General features: G+C 41.3%; 4 protein-coding genes across 6 annotated transcripts; 3 read left to right on the top strand and 1 right to left on the bottom strand.

The window, feature by feature from the left end:
* Positions 1-1,153: 1,153 nt before the first annotated feature.
* On the top strand, positions 1,154-11,929 carry cdk15 (cyclin-dependent kinase 15). Of its 3 annotated transcripts, none has more exons than XM_077606388.1 (15): positions 1,154-1,282; positions 1,580-1,649; positions 6,155-6,388; positions 7,054-7,185; positions 7,282-7,376; positions 7,793-7,872; positions 8,631-8,725; positions 8,805-8,867; positions 8,989-9,112; positions 9,180-9,300; positions 9,519-9,612; positions 9,729-9,792; positions 10,693-10,741; positions 10,823-10,965; positions 11,042-11,929. In XM_077606388.1, the coding sequence occupies exons 2-15, from the start codon at positions 1,602-1,604 to the stop codon at positions 11,152-11,154; spliced, it is 1,455 nt and encodes a 484-aa protein (XP_077462514.1). In that variant the 5' UTR covers positions 1,154-1,282; positions 1,580-1,601; the 3' UTR covers positions 11,155-11,929. The 3 variants fall into 3 exon arrangements, with proteins under 3 accessions (XP_077462514.1, XP_077462513.1, XP_077462515.1); XM_077606389.1 differs by lacking the exon at positions 1,154-1,282 and adding an exon at positions 4,089-4,212 and having other exon boundaries at positions 1,514-1,649; XM_077606387.1 differs by lacking the exon at positions 1,154-1,282 and having other exon boundaries at positions 1,500-1,649.
* A 2,361-nt stretch (positions 11,930-14,290) lies between these two features.
* LOC144070009 (frizzled-2-like) lies at positions 14,291-16,395 on the top strand. Its single transcript, XM_077594850.1, has one exon. It carries the CDS (start codon positions 14,362-14,364, stop codon positions 16,039-16,041), a length of 1,680 nt encoding a protein of 559 aa, XP_077450976.1. The 5' UTR covers positions 14,291-14,361; the 3' UTR covers positions 16,042-16,395.
* An 801-nt stretch (positions 16,396-17,196) lies between these two features.
* LOC144075140 (claudin-24) lies at positions 17,197-18,847 on the bottom strand. Its single transcript, XM_077601921.1, has one exon. It carries the CDS (start codon positions 18,807-18,809, stop codon positions 18,210-18,212), a length of 600 nt encoding a protein of 199 aa, XP_077458047.1. The 5' UTR covers positions 18,810-18,847; the 3' UTR covers positions 17,197-18,209.
* Positions 18,848-20,433: 1,586 nt separating this feature from the next.
* On the top strand, positions 20,434-21,639 carry dph3 (diphthamide biosynthesis 3). Its single transcript, XM_077597613.1, has 3 exons — positions 20,434-20,646; positions 21,096-21,170; positions 21,346-21,639. The coding sequence occupies exons 1-3, from the start codon at positions 20,533-20,535 to the stop codon at positions 21,412-21,414; spliced, it is 258 nt and encodes an 85-aa protein (XP_077453739.1). The 5' UTR covers positions 20,434-20,532; the 3' UTR covers positions 21,415-21,639.
* Positions 21,640-22,638: the final 999 nt, after the last annotated feature.

Here is a 22,638-nt window from a genome sequence, read left to right as displayed (position 1 = left end):
ATGACTTAAACGCCAACCCAAACGTTGATAACAAGGCAATGAGAAAATGCCTTAGTGTTCGCTGTTTTTTTTTAAAGATATTTTCTGTACAATTATCAACAACATGCACATTATTTATCACCCTCATCCAGAGGTTCCGCTTAATTATTTTTTGAAGGGCTTTTGAAAAACACCTAAATCTTTTGGGGCACAATTTTTTTTCTCCCTCATTTCAGTGGAGATTAGAGGTCATTTTTTTTCTGCCTAGCGGGAAAAAATATCTGGCAATTTTCACAAAACCTTTTAACAGCATTTAAAGACATTTTTTCCCTGGCGATGGCATTATCATGTTACTGAGATTTTCACGCGACTGCTTGTTGTTGTTTTTTTAAAGTTGATCTATCAACAGAAGAAGGCGACAAAACAAGCACTGAGTGGAAAATTGTGGCGGAGAGCAAGGAGGTGTTTAAATTAGAAAGAGCCAGAAAAACATGGAGGAGGGAAGTAAGACGGTTTCAAGGTTCCCTTTTTCATTTTCGCACACACGCACACTTTTAGACATGCATGGTCACACGTACCACCAAGACAAGGTCACACACACACACACACACGCGCGCGCATAACCACATTTTCATGCTTCATTGGTAAAGCTTTTAACGCTGGTTTCTCTTTCCTTCTCAGGCGGTTGCTTTCTCGCTCCCTCCTGCTCTCAGCTGACCCGCTGGCTCTTTCATGAGGAAAATTAGGAAATCAATTAAAACCTTCCCCTACTTCCTTCACACGTCCTGACGGCAGCGAGACGTGAGGCGGAAGAGACGTGACATCAACGGGGCTTTCCCTTCATCAAGCGCAACGGCTAATTCTGCTCCTCTGGCTCCCCGTCGTCCGCTCGACGGTTAAACCAACCAGGCAGCATCGTTATTTTTCAGCGTTTCGTGCTTGGAGGCCAGAGATAAACGCAGTCGCATTCATCTAGCACAAAGATTTTGAACATTCATCTGATGTTCAAATTTAAGAAAATTCTCATGTTTCCCCAGAATAGCCGATAAAAACGTGTCTTGAACATCAAACCTCAGATTTAGATGTACAGTGGTACCTTTACTTACGAACCTCTCTGCATACGAAATGTTGAGGTTAAAGAAATTCAAGTTACGAAACGCAAACTCTCTTCCAGTGGTGAATTCCTGATTAATGTGCCTTTGACCCCCATTCTTCACATAGTTCTATATTGTTTGTTAATTAGTGTGCTTAATTGAACTTTATTGTTTGTTTTTTAACACAGGTCCCAAGAAAGTTATTCATGGTGAGGATGAAAAGAAGCGTGCTCTGTTATCAAAGTGTTTGCGAGTCCTGCTGTCGCCCAGCTTGGCGACAAATGCATTGCGCATTTAAGGAAAATGATGAAAGGTCGTCAAAGGCAATTGCCGTAACATAGTTTTAAGTTGTTAAGTTATGTGTTCTACGTGCGTGTGTACATACGTTTACTGAGCTGCCAAACGTTTGCCTCCTCCTTTACCTACACACTAATATTTTTGCCACTCTGATTCATTTGAGTGGCTTAAGAAATACATTTCTTATGTTTTTTTCTTTGTTTTCTGAGTTTTGACACAAGTCTGACTGGAATGCGTCGGGATCTCCTTGATGGACCTGGAGGAAGTCTTTTGGAAGAGGTAAATCTCAATAGATATATTCATTTTAACTTCATTTTCAGTTCGATTGCTCACACATTTGAAAATTCTGGAATGTAGCGAGAATTATGAGGTTAAAGCGGTTCAGAATGAATGAATTTAAACGACTAATATCTACAACAACAACAAAAAAATCTTAACTAGTACGCGTGAACCTTACTCCAAACTTGATATGGTACATTTCTAAGTCTACATTGCAATAATAACGTGCGGATGTACAGCAATTGACGCTCAATGCACCCCTAAACTTGCAACAGAATGCATTGTACACCTTTGGTCATGAGTTTCTCCTTCAACTGACTGGTGAAGTCCCAAAACTCGAGATTGTTGGTATAGACTATCTATCCCAATGTACTAACTATGATTAAGCACTGAGGTCATATTTCAAATTATGTCTCACTCTGAGATGGTAGTATTTCAAATGTAATTCGAATAAAAGTCATTCAGAATGAATTAAGTTCAATTTACCATCAATCAATCGCCCCAGTTATAGTCTGTCTGCTCATCTTTGCATTTCTCTATACAGTGAATTGACCTGAACACGCTTAGGGAAAAGGAGCGTTTGCTATAAAAAAAAAATGATATGCAGTTACATAATTAATCCAACAACGTTTGTAAGTTTAAATGTTTTATTTTGTTAGCTTTAATGTATCGTATGTACTATGTATCTAGACAGTATATAGTATGCCGTTGCTGTTTTACCTACTCCATTCATTGTATTAAGTGCAACGTCACACATTTCAGAATGAACTTCAACCATGATAGCAACTTGGACACTTAATAGCCTTAGTTTTTCTCCTTGTTTGACTCGTGCGGATGATTCAAGCATGCACAATCTGTTTAGTTGGAGCAGTGCCTCATCCGTACTCTGCACTTGCTAGCGGTGTTTGTTTACCTCCGCTTTTCTGGCAGCTGTTTGTAGTGGCTTGCCTGCTTTGTGTAGGAACACTGATCGCATATTAGTCGACGTCTTCTCCTCTTGGCTTTTTAAAATGGCCCAAAAATAATTCCTTTAAGTCAAAGAAAACCTTTAATAATCAGTTTTAATGCGACCATTTGGTTTTTTTTGCCTATATCAGAGTACGAGCCAATTGCATGTGTTTGCCTTACGGATGCTATGTTCAACCAGGCGCTTTACATCTGCCAAACACAAGAACATGGTGGTGGGCATACGTGTATGGCAGGGGCGGGCAAACCGGTCCTCGAGGGCTGCTGTGGGTTTTTGTTGCAACCGATCTAGCAAAGACACTTGTTAGATTTATCATTATTATAAATGTGTATCAATATTATTATATTATATATGTGCTTGCAACGAAGAGTTATTGACTAATACTAAGGGCATTTTAATACATCTCTTGCAAAAGTAATGACTGTGGTTTGCATCAAGAGGACTGTGAATTGCTTTGGGCATCAAGATGGTTCACATCGAAATGTGGATTGTTTTGGAAAGCATGAAGATGGTACACAACAAGCGCTCTCGGGAACTGAATTGTTTTGGGAAGCATCAAAGATAGTTCACATCGAACGGTGGATTGCTTTGGGAAGCATCGGCTTCTCAGGATGGCTCACAACAAGACCTGTGGATTATTTTGGGAAGCATCATCTTCTCAGGATGGTTCACATCAAAACTCTCTTGGGAAGATTCGACAGACCTACAATTGTTTTGAGAACTGAGATAAATTGTTATGAGACTCTAAAAATGTTTAGACTTCTGTGGGGCACGGTGTTAAAATCTTATGAATACGTTAGCGAGAGAGACATCGAGTTATTGGAATAATCTTGACCGGACAGGCAGGTGGATGTATTCTCTTCTTGCAAGAATTAAAAGATGTGACTTCAGATGCCTCTTTTATTGAAAGGTGAATTTGGAAATACCTAAGGATAAACCTATCAACACTTTAACCAATGAGATTTCTGCAGAAAACAAGAAGCAAATGACTGCAATCCAGTGATTGTAATTATAGGACACCAGATTGGTGAAAAGGTGTCCTCTTTATGGATTGAATGAAAACCTGCACCCATTGCGGCCCTTTGTGGAATAGTTTTCCCACCCGGGGTGTATGGTACCATCGTTTTGGGGTTTTTAGTGTAGTTTGCCTAGTGGAAGGTGTAGCATATTGAATTTATGTGACCAAATGGGTCCCTTAAAGACCCTCCAACTTATCCCAAGGATGCAGGCTATGTAGAAATGATGACCAAGTTAAGGTTTTACTTTACTCGTGTCTACTCTTACTAAAGTATTTTCAAAAAATTGACGGAGGCCATTTTCTCACTTACTAAATTAAATACGCCAACGCGATCCTTCGTTCTCTCATTTGGCCGAGAAGGAGCGCAATGACCCACCGCTGGGTAGTGCCAGTTGCCTTTCCATGTAAATTTGAATTAAAAATGAATTGAATGCTTTTATTGTCATTATACAAGCCACAAAGGTTGACGTGCACTTGAAGTCCGGAAGCACAAGCAGACTTCATGCAGAGAACCATCTGAGGCGAACTGCGAACAATGGAATAAGCCTTAAGAATGACAGCAACGACCTCAGATTATGGTTTGTTTTCTACAAATGTCACCTTTCACTCATAAAATAGATTTTTTGGAGGGGGAAAACATGTACTTGTCAAGCAATTCACTAAAAATGTCGGCCTCAATATTGTAACCCGCCATATATCCATAATTGTACTAGTTTTCCCCTCAATGTGGCCTGATAGAAGTTTGTCGTTTCCCATTTAGACGAGCAGTTTGACCAATTTTGACTTTGTGGAAAATTTTAGTGGCTGCACGTCTCTAATTGCTTGTGTGTTTTTGTGCAAACGCCACGTTGTTAAAATTGGCTGGAGGAGAAATGAGAGAGACGGAAGGCTCCCTCCCTTGGCCTGTCCCTCCCTCAACGGCAACCTCCCCCACCCGTCTACTCGCTCCGTCGCCCGCTGCCTTTGTCTGCCATCCTCCTGTCCTTCTTCGCCCCCCACCATCAGCGCCTCATCCTCCCATCGTCCAATTACGTCCCCGCCGCTGCCTCGTTTCTCATCTCGTTGCCAAGGGCTGTCACAGTGGACCGTCGAGGACGCCAAACTATTTCCGCCCTAGCGCCGCTCTAAGCAAGCCAATGACCGTGAATTCTTTTCTACTACCATTGACGATGATGGACGTCTAATCGTCTTGCCCTTTTCGTCCTTTTGCTTTCAATTTAAATTTGTTTATCATTGGTAGACATCCGACACATTTGAAATGGGAGAATCGACAGCGAACGAACAAATTCACTTCAAATAGATTCGACGTGCCGTGCTGTCACCGGCAGCCAATCAGTAAAATATCGATAAAAAATGCAGCAACGTTCGAATGATTTTTTCCCAGGCCTCCGATCGAAAACAAATGAGATGTTTATACCTGTCAGTGGCACTGTAACACGCTCATGTAATGCTGAACCCTCCCAATTAAAATTGATTTCTTGAGTTAAACTATGGTCAACTAATCGTTTAGGCTGTTTTGGTGTTTCATTATGAAGAAATAATCGCCTTTATTTTTGTTTCATTGTTAATCCAATGTTATAGTAAAAACAAAACTAATCATTCTAGTGGAGGAACAATTTTGTAGAGTCCGAGTGCAGTGACATTCAACCTTTTACCTAATTGGCCCCAGTGACTTTTAAACCTGGAGGCCCCCCCTCGTAATGGATGTGACCCTGTTAACACCCACCTAACCATGAGAAGGCCATGAGGTATTTTAAACACTGGAAAATACAATTATTGCTTAACAAATTATCTTATGTTTTTGTTTTTTAAGCCACGCCCCTTCGAACCAGGACGGCTAGAACCCAGGGACTGGGTATGGCCCCACCCTTAGCACCCCTAAGGTTCCTACTATCAACGGTTTTGCGTTAAATTCAATTCAGACGCCTGAACAAACCGATAGAGCTGGTTTGCTGTAGTCATACTGCCCCCTGCTGTCCATATTTAAACCTCAACCCTTCGGCTCCAAAAACACAATTCCCCTAATATCGTGTAAGCCCACATATAGACAACTAAAATTTGCATTTTAATTTATAGACAAGCTCCAAGTGATGCTTGTTTCCAAATATAGGTGGTACAAATATGATTTATTACTTATTGATTATTTGTTTATTATTGTTTATTTATTATTTATTTGTCCACTTCATAGTGAAGCTTTTAATCTCATTTCTATACTTGTATAATGACAATAAACGCATTCAATTCCATTAATCACAGAAAAAAATATCTTAGCTGCAGATAGCTAGATTAGAATCAATAATAGTGCAATACAATTTCTCAAGTATTTTTTTTTACCCCATTACTCCCCATAGTTGGACAAGAAATGTGTATTTCATGGTGTAACTCAGGGTAGTTCTAGAATGTGCCCACCGGACAACAGCAATGTCCCGCATGTTGAATGACACTCTTGTTCTCAGGCCTGGGGGGGAAGGAAAGGGAGAGTGTAGAAGTAGTCATGAGACCATGTTTGCTCTCTTCCAGACAACACGGTGGTCATATGAGCAGCAGAGAGAAGCAGCAGCGGGAGCGATGGACAACTTGTCCCGCTGGATGAGGAGGTGCTTCTGTGGCCAGGTAGAGGAGGACGAGGGGTGGAGAAGAACAGAGGAGGCCCAGGAAGAAGAGGAGGAGGAGGAGGATCAGGTGGAGGTACTACCAATGGAGGAAAGGGCCGTCATGAAGTGCAAGAGTTCTTCTTCGCTGCCGGGTGCTGAGGTATCTGATCAAACTTTACTCAATGTCAAATTTTGGGGAGAAAATAATAGTTGCAGTAGTTTCTCAAAAAACATAATGTCTTTTTTTGTGGTTTTTTACATGTACGTAATGACTAATTTAATATTTCTTGTAATATTTAAGTATGACAAGTTTTCCATGAAACTACTTCCAATTCCAAGTGAATTTCTTTTAAGCCTCCTTCATTTCCATGAAAAGTTATCTTTTTTTATAATACGCTTTTGTAGGGTTGTCCTAATTGCGGCCTGCTACCCACTGCAGCAAATTATGAAAATATCATTGAATATGGCTGCCAAAAAAATCTTAAATTCAGTCTACATTTTGTTCAATTTTTCAGCTTCAACACTAGATGGAGGTAGTCAAACAATGCCTCTCCATTATCTGGAATTTCAGTATTTACATTCATTTTCTTTACCGCTTATCCTCACGAAGGTCGCAGGGAGTGCTGGAGCCTATCCCAGACAACTATGGGTAACAGGCAGGCGACTCCCTGAATTGGTTGGGATTTTCTAGACTTTTTTGGCTTTAGTTTGTTGTTGTTGTTGTTTTGAAGCCAAGGTGATATAATGTCTCAACTTTTGCATTATATCTTTGGATGGATGGTTGGACCTAATTTGTTTTTCATCTTTGCATCGGGACTGGCCCAGGTGGATCCAGAGGCTTCTGGGCCGCAGCCTCACTGGTTCCACACGCTGCAGATGCGACGTCTGCGGGTGCAGCGAAGCCGCAGTAACAGCGACCCTTGGAGCCAGAACAACTGCCAGGACCCCTTCATATGGGTCAGCTGAAATCCATCGTCAATCGCACATCTCAGGTGACGTTTAGAGGCACCACTGAAAAATAGTCCCGTCCTACGATTATGTATGTGTGATCAGAAACCAGGTCTACAGTTTGGAACGGCCAACTCGTACGTGAGCCTGGAGAAGCTTGGTGAAGGCTCATACGCGTCTGTTTATAAAGGCATCAGCAGGTCAGAGGTCACATGCTGGGTGTCAAATTTTAAGGTGATTTATGAAGTACTCTTCACTTAAACCTCATTTGACTCGTTGTCTGCCATTATCTATCCGTCGGATCCATTTTGCGCTGAGTGTGTTGAGTCATGGGACAGATTCAAAACCTATATATGTGTGTATGTCATGTTATAGTAGGGGTGCACCGGAACCGGAACTAATTCATCATGAGACGGTTCAAGCTCTGGGCTGTGCTGGTTTATAGTGCATCTCTCTCTATATTTGTTACCTCATTCCGTCATCTGTTGGGGCTGAAAAACGTATAGTTTTACAAAGCAGATAGAAGAATGTGCAATGGAAAGTCAGGAATGTCGAATGTCAGAAAAGTAAATGAAGTCAAGATTTGGATTCTCATTATTCTTTGGTTCATCTGGAGGATCAACGGACAGCTGGTGGCGCTGAAGGTGATCCAGACAAAGACAGAGGAAGGCATCCCATTCACTGCCATCAGAGAAGGTGAAAATCCACATCCTCACACACCCACATAGATCAGCCTGAAATTTTGACAGAAATCTTTAGATATTCATGATACTTAACAGGATAGATTAGACTAGAATTCACTTGCCACCGCAGCATAGACAAAACATAGACAACCACAGTGATATAAATGAATAACGGTTCACATACTGGCAGAATGTAGGGAGATTTTTTGGATCGTGTGTTTGAATCACAGCCTAAAAAGATTTTCCGTGAAAACAAATGTTGTAGTAACGTATATCCAGTCCGTCATTTACATAATTCACATGAAAGATACTTGCCCAAAGGATTTCATTGTGCAAATTAGGAATTTCTTCTGTTATCTGTTAATGGAGAAAATGTTTAAACACAGAAATTAGACATCTTACAGGTGCAGTTGGTTATACACACGTGCATTCTAATAGACATGTGATAATAAGTATAAATGGCATTAAAAAAAGAGCAGGAAGTTCGGGTTACTCAGATTTGTGAACAGATTCATATTGAAAAGTTACCAAATGGCTTGCACTTCAGCTTACAATTAAAGATAAGACATTGTCTGTTGTAAAGCCAAATGTTTTTAGTCTACTGCAAAACTGAAATAAGTGACCTCAGTGTATTTTTAGAGATTATATGTAAATATATGCATCCAATAGCACTTGTGACAGGTCTAGTGAATGTCAGTGCCAGTGTCAAATTTTGTGGGTTCATTGACAATGTGACAATAGAAGCCTTTTTCTGTGTGTGGCTGTGTGCAGCCTCACTGCTCAAAGGCCTGAAGCACGCCAACATCGTCCTCCTGCATGACATCATCCATGCCAGAGATTCGCTCACCTTCGTCTTTGAATACATGGTGAGATGCCCTGGGAGGCATTGTATCGAAGTTGCGGCGTGCACCAGGTCACGTCATTTGTTCACGTGTGTCATTGCAGCAAACTGACCTGGCCCAGTACATGGACCAGCATCCCGGAGGTCTCCACTCTCACAATGTCCGGGTATGACAGATTATATATGTATTTTTTTTGTTTTGTTTTTAAACCTAAACGTTATATCCCGGATGCTGGTGGGGAAAACTATCCAAGATCAAATAAAGTGGACATTATTTCTTCCTGGCAGGTGTTTATGTTCCAGCTGCTCCGCGGTCTCACTTTCATCCATGACCGCCGGATCCTCCATCGAGACCTGAAGCCTCAAAACCTACTCATCAGCTATTTAGGCGAACTCAAACTGGCCGATTTTGGTTGGTTCTTTGGTCGCCCCTCTCCATTTCACTGTGATTCCGAGCCACTTTTTGGTTCCACGAGCAGGTCTGGCCCGTTCCAAATCCGTGCCCTGTCAGAGTTTTTCCTCGGATGTGGTGACATTGTGGTACCGCCCTCCCGATGTCCTGCTGGGTTCTACAGATTATTCCACCGCTTTGGATATTTGGTCAGTCCTGGTCAGAAACACAAGAAATATACAATGATTATAAGTGGCTTATAAATGGACATTTCTAAGCCATGTGATTTGACCTAACCAAAGTAATAACCTGACCTAAAGACATCTTTTCCTCTAAATAGACGTTTAGTGGGAACCAGTGATTTGAGAACCTGAGTGAAGTTTATGGTTAAGATAGCCATTTGTAACATACAAGCATTTTTGTCCAGGGGGGCCGGTTGCATCTTCGTAGAGATGCTGCAAGGTTCGCCAGCATTTCCAGGAGTCACCGATGTCTTTGACCAACTGGTGAAAATTTGGATGGTTTGTACCATTAAAAACATTCCTCTTTGAATAAAAATTATTTTAAAAAAATGTCAAAATCATTTTAATCTGCTACACCCTCACAGATGCATGTTAGTCACTCTGTCTCCCTGCAGGTGCTTGGAATCCCATCAGAGGATAACTGGCCTGGAGTGACCCGCCTGCCTAATTACCAAACTGGTCAGTCTCACCTTGTTATATCAATTTTCTGCCCATAGACATACTGTATATTTAAAGACATGGACTTGAGTGGGTTGGCCTATTGCGGCGATAAGTTACCATGTCGCCCATATCGAATCTGGCAGGTTTGCTTGCTAAGATCTGATCTGTTTAAGGAAGGCAATTACCATTATTTGATTAGATTAGATTATTTCATCCCGTATTCGGGAAATTCCCTTGGTTGCAGTAGCAAGACAGTAGCAAGCACAGACACAGAAGACATTGTAGACCTAGGTAAAAAACTGGAGCCACACACAGGAAGTCCACAAGGTGAGGACCTTCTACAGACTGTGAGTGAGGTTAAATATGCCGAATAAAATAAAATTAGAAAAATTAAGTCCTGGTTATTACCATTATTACAGTGATATCACGCTTTCCAGTGCTTCAATTTAAAGTTTTTTTTATTTATTTATGATTCGTCAATTGTTGAATTTTGGACTTGATCCCCGACTTGGCTTGTCTAAGAAACTGAGAAGGAAATTGTTTAAAGTTTGAATCCCTCAACACCCTCAGACATAAATGGTTGGACACCAACAATATATACTGTATTATAGTATTTTCCTTTCATGATACAGTTCTGACACATGTAGTGGAATTATTCTCCACTAGAAGGTGCCCTCAAATTGAAAGTGGTTGGAAAATGAGGGATCAGAACCTTTAGGGGCCAGGTTGTCCCAATCACTTGCTAATTGTTGTTCGCAAATACAACTTTTTATGTTGGCCCAAATTGAGAAAAAAAATTTAATTACAAAAGTGTGGATATATTCTCGAAAATGCGATTTCCATTTCAGTCGTAGGAAATCATCATGCAACACTAACTTTTTTGGGGAGAAAATATTCGTTTTAATGTTCTTGTTCCAGATTGGTCTCTTCCATCTAAACCAAAGCGGATTCATTCTGTGTGGAAAAGGTGAGTTGTGAAAAAATAATGAAATCCCACATTCGCATTCCAGTGACATTTATCTAAGCAGAATTGATTGATCTGGATCAGGTTGAGTCGACTCCCAGACAAAACTGAAGACCTTGTTCAGAAAATGCTGACGTTGGCGCCTGCGGACCGGATCTCAGCACCAGATGCCATGCGACACCCCTATTTTAACACTCTGCCACCAGCCGTCATGCACCTGATAGACAGTAAGAACCACCATCATCATGCACCCAGTCTTAGGAATCTTTTTTCATGCCTTGAAATTCTCTTGTTTTATCACAGCTATGTCCATCTTCAAAGTCCCTGGCGTCCAACTGGAGTCAGAGTTCCGCGACGCCTTTAATCCTCGCAGCCGAGTCCGACCTTCATTTCTACCTGCTGCCAAATTTTGGTGACATCGTCATTCTGTCTAAAATGATGAGCAATCAGGTGGCCTTGATCATTTTCTATGTATGGGTCAATTTTGACCCAGGCCGAGCTTAAACTTAGAATTGAGTGTAAACCAAATTATGAACCGTAAATATTTTCATTTGTTCATTCTCATAACCGCTGATCTTGTCAGGATCATGTGGTGCTTGAGCATATCCCAGCAGACTTTGGACGGACTGCACCCTAGACTGGTCGCCAGTTAGTCGTAGGGACAACCAAACAGACAGACAACCAAAGCAAAAGAACCACTCCAACATCGGGCGGCCGATAATGATTAATTAATTCCAAGTGTGATACTAGGCTATTTGACCTGCAATAAATGAATGAATGATTAAATACAATGTCAGGTTTCATTATAAAGGGAAAGTAGTTGTACAGTTGTGCATGGACATTAGGGTTAGGAAAGGCGCCTGTTTGGAAAGCTAAAATGTTCTTTATCTTGTGTTTAGTCTGTGCAATAATTACTTTGCTTTCAGGTATTTTCTCAAAATGGGTCAAATTTGCCCCCTACATGTTAAAGACAAAATGATTGGCAGGATTTTTATTAACATTTTCTGAACTGAATGAAAATGACGACAACAATTTTAATTTGATTCATTTGGTCTCTTAGCGTCTGTTAGAATCTATTAGCAGCTGCTCAGTTCTGTCCCCAAGAGTTTTGAATAATTAATCTCATTAATGTGGAAGGGAAAAAAAGCCTGTTGAATGTTGCCAAGCCCGTATTTCCATATTAGTAAAATGTCAGTCAGGAAAAAAAAATCAAAACACTGTGAGACAAATAAGGCCTATGGCAACAGTAGTATGGGACAGGCAGAGTTGATTGAAAATGTCAAGAAATAGGCTTTGAAATGCCGGGGGATCGTACTGTTTCCAAAAAGAAGAGAAAACATTTCCTTGTTTATCCTGAATTAACGATTGTTTACTAGTTTGGCCAGCATTGGGTTAGCTAAGAAATCTAGTAGAATTTCCCGGGGCTGCATGTGCTAAAAAAAGATTTTTGGGAGAAGTTTTGAATATTTTGAAAAAAACCTAACGTGAAAAAAAAGGTAAGTGTTACAAAAATGTCCAAAATTGACTATCCCCAAAAGTGCACTCTTTCGACACATATCAGCTGTAAATGGATTTTGTAAGGAATAGTCAGTTCAATTATTTTACCAATTCAAGTTAAATTTGAGCTTCACATGTGCCTCCAGTGAAGTAGAAAAGAACAGAAGGTCAGTTGGTGATGTGCTCTTGGGATTTTATTGAACAGGAGAAGAAGTCAAAAACTTAAAATTACAAAATGAAAGCAGATAAAAGCAGCATGGCAAAATCCAAATGTCACTCACTTGGCCTCAGCAAGCATGGACACAAACATTCCAATGTGTGAGACAAAGATACTAATTACTAATCCTAATTCATTCTCTTTAATCTCTATTTATATAAACAGTGATTTTTAAAAAAATAACAACAAAATTATTGTATTCAATTAATTTCAATGAGAAAAATTTATCCGATATACAAACATTTTTAATTACACTGTTTTGGTAGATGACAAGTGACCAAAAAATTTTATACAATATGTTTTTCTTTTCTTTGGGTAAATAACATAATGTGATAATCATGCTCGAGATATTATTTCCTTCGCAAACTTTCTTCACGCAAGGCAAGTTTGCCTGCAAAATTGCGACTTTGCACAAAAAGTTGTTTTTCTTGGAACGCGTTGATTACATTACCATTCTTTTGATTCTTTTGATTGACAGAAAGTAGTTCAAAGTTGGGAAAGATAAAAGAGTAAAAAGCTTGGTGTGAATATTTGATGTGTTTGTTTTTTTCTGCTAATCTCTGATCTTATCCGTCGAGCAAAAATTCATTCAAAACATTCAAACAATGACAACATAAATAAACATTAGTCTTTGATTTTTGCCCTCTGAAGATTGAGAAAAGTGACATTTGATTGTAATCATATTCATGTATTGTATATTTAGTTCATGTTGCATTTTTCTGTCGTGTGTTGTAAACAAATACTAAATGCTTCTTGGCTATCTATTTTGCTTTGATTCACATTTGAGACTTAAAATTTGTGCAAATGGAATGCAGCGAAGATTTTGCCAGGCGAAGTTTGGAAAAACTGCAAAAGTTCATAAGAGGAACATCGGTGGCTTAGAGTGTGTTAGGCAAACTGATTTTTTTTTTTAGTTTGCTTCAGTGTTAAAGGATTAAACGTCCGAAGGTTTCGGAACATCTTTGTTCTCATTCAGCCGCTCTTGTCTTCCTTTTATCTCATTTCGAACACTTTCGACAGACCGCGAGAGTTCATCTGGATCGCTTACTAGCAGCTTAATTGTCATGTCAATGATAACGAATGGGATCGCAATAGCTTGTCATAGAAAGGAATTGGTTGAGGCTTTTTCAGACCTTAGGGGAAAAAAAGGATTGTGCACTAATCTTAAAAGTTAGCCCTCAATCAATTACAAGCAGGTAAATAAGTTTAGCATCGTTACATGCCAATTGGAGGCTGAGGTAAAGTACATTTGTCTAAACCCACATTAAACTTTAACCCAGTACATTAAAAAAAAGTAGAGAAAAAATGTATTTTTATAACCATCCTCCGAATACGATTGTGGCATTGTACTGCTTGTAATTGATTGAGGGCTAACTTTTAATATTAGTGCTATATGTGCACAATCTAGTTCTTTTTCCCCCATGGTCTGAAAAAGCCTCGACCAATTCCTTTCAAAAAATTCCTGAACGCCTATCTTATCTTGAAGTGTTTAATTTGTTGTTGTGGATCTTTTCGTCTGGAAAACTCGGAGTTAGCTCCGCCCGGGGCTCAATTATATTTGTGTTGAACTCCTATACATAAGAACTCATACAAATAAGAATTCATCAGGCCATTTCAACGGTGGCAGCGCTTCTGTCGCTGCCGATAGGCCCTCTTCTGAAACCAATCAGCGACAAGAAAGCATCCCATTGGTGTAAAATAGACTGAGTCTAAAGAACCCCCCTCTCATGCCCCCACGGTGGAGCGAGGGGGGGGGGAAGGCCTGGAAAGCGACCACCAAGCGAGCTTGAGACTCAGGGAGGATAACAAAACAGTATGGAAATCTGCATTGAGCAACAAAGACCACCTTCCATGCGAAGGCTGCGTGAGATGCGCAGCTTGAAGTCTGAGTCCAGAAAATGCAGCTTTAATGAGACGGTTGGCGAAACTACTTTGTCTGGACCGGACCACCATGGCGATGTGGGGGACCTGGCCCTGGCTATTGAGCTATGTTCTACCCTTGTTCATCCCTTGTTCGGCTCAAGAACACAAAGAGTTTTCCGTCCCGGAACACGGATTTTGCCAAGCTATCACTATTCCGCTGTGCGCCGACATTGCCTACAATCAGACCATCATGCCCAACCTGCTGGGCCACTCCAATCAAGAAGACGCGGGTCTGGAGGTTCATCAGTTTTACCCCCTGGTTAAAGTCCGGTGTTCACAGGACCTCAAGTTCTTCCTGTGCTCCATGTATGCGCCCGTATGCACGGTTTTGGAGCAGGCCATCCCCCCTTGTCGGACTTTGTGCGAACGGGCCAGACGAGGCTGCGAGGCGCTGATGAATAAATTTGGGTTCCAGTGGCCCGAAAGATTGCGCTGTGAGAACTTCCCGATTCACGGCGCGGGAGAGATCTGCGTGGGTCAGAACACATCCGACGGTGGCAGTCCAGCGCGGGCTACGACGCCGGACCGCCGTGACCCCCTCCCGTCGTGGGAATCCTCGCCCTTCTCCTGCCCACCACAGCTAAAAGTGCCGGCTTACCTCAGCTACCGCTTCCTTGGCGCCAAGGACTGCGGCGCCCCCTGCGAGGTTTCAACACCCGACGGCCTCGTGTATTTCCGAGAGGAGGAGCTGAAATTCGGGCGGATTTGGGTGGCTGTCTGGGCTGCCCTTTGCTGCGTCAGTACGCTCTTCACCGTCCTCACGTACGCGTTAGATGCGCAGCGCTTTCGCTACCCAGAAAGACCTGTGGTCTTCCTCTCCGGTTGCTACTTCATGGTGGCGTTGGTGTACATCGGCGGGTTCTTGCTGGAGGACAAAGCGGTCTGCGTAGACAAGTTCAAGGCGGACGGTTACAAGTTGGTGATTCAGGGCACCAAAAAAGAGGGCTGCACCATCCTCTTTATGGTGGCCTACTTCTTTAGCATGGCCAGCCCCATTTGGTGGGTTATCCTCTCGCTCACCTGGTTCCTGTCGGCAGGGATGAAGTGGGGCCACGAGGCCATCGAGGCCAATTCGGGATACTTCCACCTGGTGGCGTGGACGGCACCCGCGTTGAAAACCGTCACCGTTCTGGCTCTGGGGCAGGTGGAGGGCGACCTTCTGACTGGCGTGTGCTATGTCGGTGTGTACGACGTGGATGCCCTGCGAGGCTTTGTGCTAGCCCCGCTCTTTGTCTACCTCCTCGCGGGCTCCTCCTTTCTGCTGGCCGGCTTCGTGTCGCTCTTTCGCATCCGCACCATCATGAAGCTCGGCGGCACCGAGACACAGAAGCTGGAAAAGTTGATGGTGCGCATCGGCGTTTTCAGCGTACTCTACACTCTGCCCGCCGCCACGGTGGTGGCTTGCCACTTCTACGAGCAGGCCCTGCGTCCTCGGTGGGAGCGCACGTGGCGCATGCAGACCTGCAAACGCTTCGCCGTGCCGTGCCCGCCGGGAGACGTTGATCCCCTGACGCCGGACTTCACCATTTTCATGATCAAGTACTTGATGACTATGATCGTTGGGATAACGTCAGGCTTCTGGATCTGGTCTGGGAAGACAGTACGTTCCTGGTGCCGCTTTTATAAGAGACTGAGCGGCTCTGAACTGGGAGATAACACACATTGATTTTTGAGTGATGGTATACACTGTATATGTGTAAAAGCTAGCACAACGGTACCTTGATTTAGGATTGAGATTTTTTTGGTTTATTCACGAGTTTCTGCAAAGTTGTTTTTGTTCTCCGTCAAAGCTTGTTGCTCAAAGGATAAACACGGTCACCATTACAGTTTTTGTTGGGACTGTGGGCTTGTGCCAATGTATAGTAATGTAACTCCCTAAAAACAACTTTTACACTACAACATTCTTCTTTATTAAGTGTTAAGATTTTATTTAAAAAAACCTCGGTAAAAAATGGATTGTTTACACGCCTGGAATAAACTAATGGAATTCATATTCAATTGAACAAATATGTTGGTAAATTGAAACACCCTTTAAAAAAATGTTATCTTTCATTTGTTTGAATGTATTTATTCATTTTGTATTAATTGCTCTTCATTACTGAGATTAGTCACCATACAAATAAAAAAACAACTGACTGCAATAATATAAAACAATGTTTTGCTGTAACAATGAAAATTGAGCATTATTCTTCATGAAGATTGTATTCCATATGATCTGTTTGATGTTTCTTTTAAAACGTGAGTTTATTCTCTCAAACTTGAATACTGAAACACAGAGACCCTAAAAACATATGGTTCACATTACTGTTTCAAACAGTTCTCTCCTTTATGAGCAATGATGGTGATAAGCCAGCGATCCATTTTTACTAAAAAGACTTGTAGTGAACGATCACTGCTAATCCTCTCATTTTCATACTGGCTGTACTGAGTGTCACTCAGTTATTTATTTATTTTTTTAAACCACAGAATTGAGTGTGACCTTAGAACACCTAACCTCAGAGACCTGAACCTGGGAACTGCATCCAATGAACTGTTGGCTGCTGATGAGAGCCAGTGAGGTGAACAATGTGAGGTGGATACTTTACTTCTTGTTTGTAAACTCCATTGTCCAGTTCAGGAAAAGAGCAATTAAAGCAGCGCTTTTATGTTTAATTGTTGCACAAGGGTGGCTACTTAGAGTAGTCGCACTTGACCTGCAAACTTTCGATTCATCTTGTAATGTGGATAGAGAGATAGGGCGCAGAGTATTGGAACAATGAGGCTTTTTTTGTTGTCTGCGGAAAACATTTATGCTTGGCCTCAAAAGAAAAAGACATGAAAATTAGCAGTTTGGCTTTTATTGTTCAGATATGCAGCAAACATTTGTAGCGAGTATTGTAACAAATTTATGTTAAAACATCAGTTTATAAATTTTTGAGCCAGAATATTTAGGTTTGTCTCACATACTTTTTGGACAAAGAAAATCTCCCTGTGATTTCTTTCTCAAGGATTAATACAAATAAAGTACATTTGTTCATTGTTAACTCATCTCTATAACGGCAAAGTACGTACTGCAAATTTTATGTAAACTACTGAGTTTACGGCTATGACATTTAACTCCACATCACAATAATATAAGGTCAAAAAATATCTTCCGATTACTTTTCTTGTGGTACAACTTATTTTTTTATGTCTATATTTCATCCATCTTCTGCCACCAGTATTGAACATGAACTCACTGCTTTCACAACCTGTTTTAAATATGCTTTAGTTTCAAATCATGTGCTCAGTAAAAAAAAAACTATTTTGTTGTTTTGTTGTAATACTTGTAATACTACTAGTTATTATATGTTTACAGAAAATTCGTAGTAATGCATAGAAAAAAATCTTTTGCCACTAAAAGAAGTAAAAGTTAGTAAATAGCAGGTTTTGGGAATACATCTACAGATCTGCAATCTAAAACCTGGACTTGGACAATGATAGTCCATTTGCTTATGATTATGATTTAAAATACTGTTTGTACAACAGATTACTTTCATTGCAATTGCAAAGAGTTTTTCCTTTCAATTTGTTTTAAAAGTTGACAATGCAGTTCTTATTATCTGGAAACATGGAAAAAAAGCGATTTACTGGAGAAAACCTAGATGAAATTTGGGTATGAGCTTGGTCTCTTGATATTCATACTCATAAATCAATGTTGTATTGCCTTATTCTGCCAGTTAAATTGGGCTATAAATGATCATTAATTGCCGGTTAATTTATACGTTCTTTTTGAAAGGTTTTTTTAATTTTTATTTTTTTAATTGGGTGCAGGGATGCAAGTGATGCAAGTCCATTTGAACCTTGAAGTGCATTTTACACGTACTCCGTTCTCGGTCCGGTCTGCAGTCCCTGAGACGCACAGGAGGCGAGCAGCACAGCCCCGGCCAGCAGGTGCAGCACCCCCGCTGTCCAGCCGCAGAAGAGGGCGTCCCCGAACTCCCAGCGCGGCGCCACGTCCGGCACGGACTCGTCGAAGAAGCGCAGGGCGGCGGCGTGGGCCACGTACGACACCGGGACGAGCACCAGGAGGCCGCCGAAGACGCTCAGCGCCCCGGCGCTCATTTTCAGCGCTCTCTTGGCTCGGCCTCCCACGCGCACGTTGACGCCGTGGGAGCCCGGGATGGCGAGCGCCAGCACCAGCACCCCGGCGCAGAGGGCCGCGCACACGAGCACGCGCGCCAGCTTGATGTCACGCGGCAGGGCCAGCGGGCTGTCGTGGCGCTGGCACAAGAGGGCGCCTTGCACGTCTTGCACCACGCACGTCTCCCACAGGCCCAGCTCGTAGCTCTCCGAGGGCAGCAGCTCCGTGGACAGGGTGAGCCAGGCCGACCTGAGCGTGGCCGCCAGCGTGAAGATCCACGCGCACGCGGACAGCGCCACCCCGAGCAGCTCCAGGAGGGTCCTCGGCTCCATGACTGGGGAGCTTCTGGTCGTGCCCGCTTGTGCTGGGAGTCGCCAATCTCGCCCCGCTCTTCAAACACAACCTAACACACGCCCCAGCCGCCCACCGAACAAAACCCACGTCCCCTTGTTCAACCCTCAACAGCACATTTGACCTGTTTAAAAAAAACAAAAAAACGGTAAGCACTTTGAATGGAGGCTGGTGTGACATGTTAAAACGTCCACCGATTCGGGGTATCCCCGCCTCTGGCGCCAAGTCAGCTGGGATAGGCTCTAGCACCCCCCGCGACCCTAGTGAGGATAAAGCGTTTCAGAAAATAAATGAATGCATGAATTTGAATGGAACGGGTAGCTTTATTATCATTGTACATTCATTCATTCGTTTTCTGAACCGCTTTATCCTCAAGGGTCGCAGGGGGTGCTGGAGCCTATCCCAACTGACTTTCGGGGGAACACCCTGAATTGGTGGCCAGCCAATCGCAGGGCACGAAGATAGACAACTGTGAAATTTCCCGAATACGGGAGGAATAAAGTTATCTAATCTAATCTAATTCACGCTCACACTCATACCTAGGGGCAATTTAGAGTGTCCAACCAGCCTACCATGCATGTCATTGGAATGTGGGAGGAAATCGGAGTACCCAGAGGAAACCCACACAGGCCCTGGGAGAACGTGCAAACTCCACACAGGTGAACCGACCTGGATTTGAACCCAGCCGCCGGGCCGTCCTATCATTGCACAATTACAAGGAAATGCCATCCACAGGTATAATATCACATAGTACTACATTGGAGGGATACAGGCCAGGCTGCCTGCCGACTCGCCATTGACGGCGCTCCGGAAAAAAAGTGTCTTTCTTTCGCCCTGAATTTGGATGAGCTTTCCCACCCCTGAAAAGTCATTCGGTAATTTCTTGGCAGCCTACTCTCAACTGTCATCTCCTTGGTCAACTGGGCGTGAAGCGACGTTCATTTTAGATAGACGTGTGTGCATTCGATCAAGAAAAAAAAATTCTGAAATATCAAAGTCTACATGCGATACGAACAGCTGTATGAAAAAAGAAAGAAGCCTCAGTGGAGTGGTTAGGGGTTTTACTTCCAGTCTAAAATGAGGAAACGTGCACTTTTTTTTGCTTATGATGTGGTTGATCATTTCGCATCACGGAAGGCCAGAAATGCCAGGAACCCTTCAAGAAGGTTCATCCTGTTTTTGAAGAATATTAAGAGCCATTGTAATGTTCATTAAAACAAAAATAAAAAACGTATGTAACTTCCCATGTCTTTTTTTATAAGAACGTTAGAATTGGGGGTATATTGCCTATTTGCTATCCATCACTTTCACTGTTTCTCACGAAACCTACACTTGTTTGTCGTGGAAGAATATCATTCAAGTCCTCTTGTGACACAAAGGCCACATTTTATCTACTTATTTATTTCCTATTTGCGTATGTGTTTATCTGTTTGGATCAGGGGAATTAGAAAACATGTTTGCATGTGAAAGAGAAGAAAAGTTTTTAGGTCAATCGTTTGTATTATTTTGCATTAGAGTGGCAACTCTGACACATTCAAGATGCCGGACGATTTTACGTATCGGAGCGATGGGCCAAATGTGTCCGTCGAGTGCTGTTGCGTCATAATTCCGAGACAACAGCTATGACATCACCAATGGGCGCCCAAGCAAGTTAGCAAAATGTGTTCGTGATATTTCCATCGTCATTTCTGAGTGGATTTTTAAATGAAAATGTCGGTTTTCCATGACGAAGTTGAGATCGAAGATTTTGAGTACGATGAAGACACCGAAACGTATTACTTCCCGTGCCCTTGTGGAGACAAATTCGCCATAAGCAAAGTGAGCCAACACATGATTTGATATTTGAACTATTTAACGTGCACTGTCTGTTTATTATCATTCTGATCTTTTTGCACATTTGGTTAAATTCATCAAACGTTACGTAACTTGGTGGTCATGATACTACTTTATTGCAAAGAGCGTTATCATTGTTAAATGATTTTATACTTAACAAACACATTAATAATTAGCCTATCTAATACAATAGCTAGGACTTTATTTAACAAGGGGAGTACTAAGGGTGGATAACTTTCAACTGAAAGTTTTCAATAAATTTCTACTTATACTTAAAACTAGGAATTTGGAAAATTACACTGACATGCTAGCCATTCTGATCCCAATACGTAACCCAGCATCAATCAAACGACTTCACTTGGTCTCATCTGTCAATTTCTTTTATAAGTGTGTGTAATGTGTGTTTATTGCTATGTCTTTTTTTGTATTGATAGGAGGAGCTGGAAGATGGCGAGGACGTAGCCACGTGCCCGAGCTGCTCGCTCATTGTTAAAGTCATCTACGACAAGGTGATTGATGGATGGATGGCTGAGACGTGCTTACCAGATGTTCGCATAGTTGGATACCGAAAAAAGAAAAAAAAACAAATAGATGGGGCTTTTAATGGAAATGTTCCTTGTCGCTTTGTTTTTGAGAAGCTGCCATTGCACTATTTTAAAATCTTTGGGGAATTCTGCCTTACAGGAAACCTTCATGTCAGGTGAAATCATCGAGGCCCCATCGGAGAGCAAATTGGCGCTTGTTCCCACCTGATCGCCACTTTATTTTGTTGTAGTAATATATGATTAACTATATGAGATAAAAATTATTATGGTGAGCTTGAAACTGGCCGTTAACAACCCGAGGAATTTGCGAATCATAAACAATTGTTGTTTGTGTGTTATAGGGTTGCTTGTTTTTACTTCAGTGTTCACTAAAAGAAATGTTTAAATAAGTATTTAAATTGCTCGTCTTAAATAAAAGGATGTCATGGCATCAGTGGCATGATTCGTTTTTGAATGCAGGCTACTACTGTAATGTTATTGTTGGAGAATACATTCAAATGTATCATTTTACGTCTCTAATAGTTATTTTTGAATTGAATTGAATGATTTTATTGTCATTATACAAGTATAATGATAAGTATAATATAATATATACATACACAGTATAATATAAACAAGTATAATTTTACAGGTAGTGACATTGCCCAGGAATAAAATAGTGAAGTGTGAGATGTTGTGTTCTTAACTATTTGATCATGTTTAGCAAAATACTTCACGTTTCCAATATTCCAAAATAAGTAGAAGTCAAATGAAAGACAATGCTGACAGATGCCTGCAGAGGTTCACACCTTTAAAAAAGATGTTTATTTACACTTTGGTCCTGATGATGATGAGACCTCAGCTGGTGACCGAACAAATCAGCTAACGCCTGAGGTTCCCAAATTGACCTTCACTTTTGCATTGTTGTTGTTGTTGTTCTTTTTTTCAACAGTGTAAAAGCACAAGACCCAGTTTTGAGTTGTAGTTTATTTAACATTCCACAATGAGTTTCCTCATAACTTAGTATTTGCGCTTTTTTGTTCGCTCTTTGTCCATCTCAGACAAAAATGACCTTGTATAGTTTTTTGTTTGTTTTTTTTACATAAAAAAGACCATGTACAATAAGGTTTTGATTTGTTCAAAAACACCATGTAAAGGATTTTTTTTCTTTAAAAATGACCATGTATAGTAAGTTTTTTTACGCAAAAAAAGGACCATGTATAAAATTAAAAATTTTATTTTTATTTTTTTTCAAAAAAGAGCAAGTATAAAATGGCTTTTTCTTCTTAAACAAATGACCATGTATATAGTAAGGATTTTACGTAAAAAAGACCATGTATAATAAGGTTTTCATTGGTTCAAAGAAGACCATGTATAATAAGGCTTTTTTTACATAAAAAAAGACCATGTATAGTACGGTTATTTTTATGTAAAAAAAGACAATGTATAGTAA

Source organism: Stigmatopora argus, chromosome 1 (assembly GCF_051989625.1).
Source record: "Stigmatopora argus isolate UIUO_Sarg chromosome 1, RoL_Sarg_1.0, whole genome shotgun sequence".
Classification (NCBI taxonomy): domain Eukaryota; kingdom Metazoa; phylum Chordata; class Actinopteri; order Syngnathiformes; family Syngnathidae; genus Stigmatopora; species Stigmatopora argus.
The sequence above is the reverse complement of the archived record's forward strand: the minus strand, read 5'-3'. Positions and strand labels throughout refer to the sequence as shown.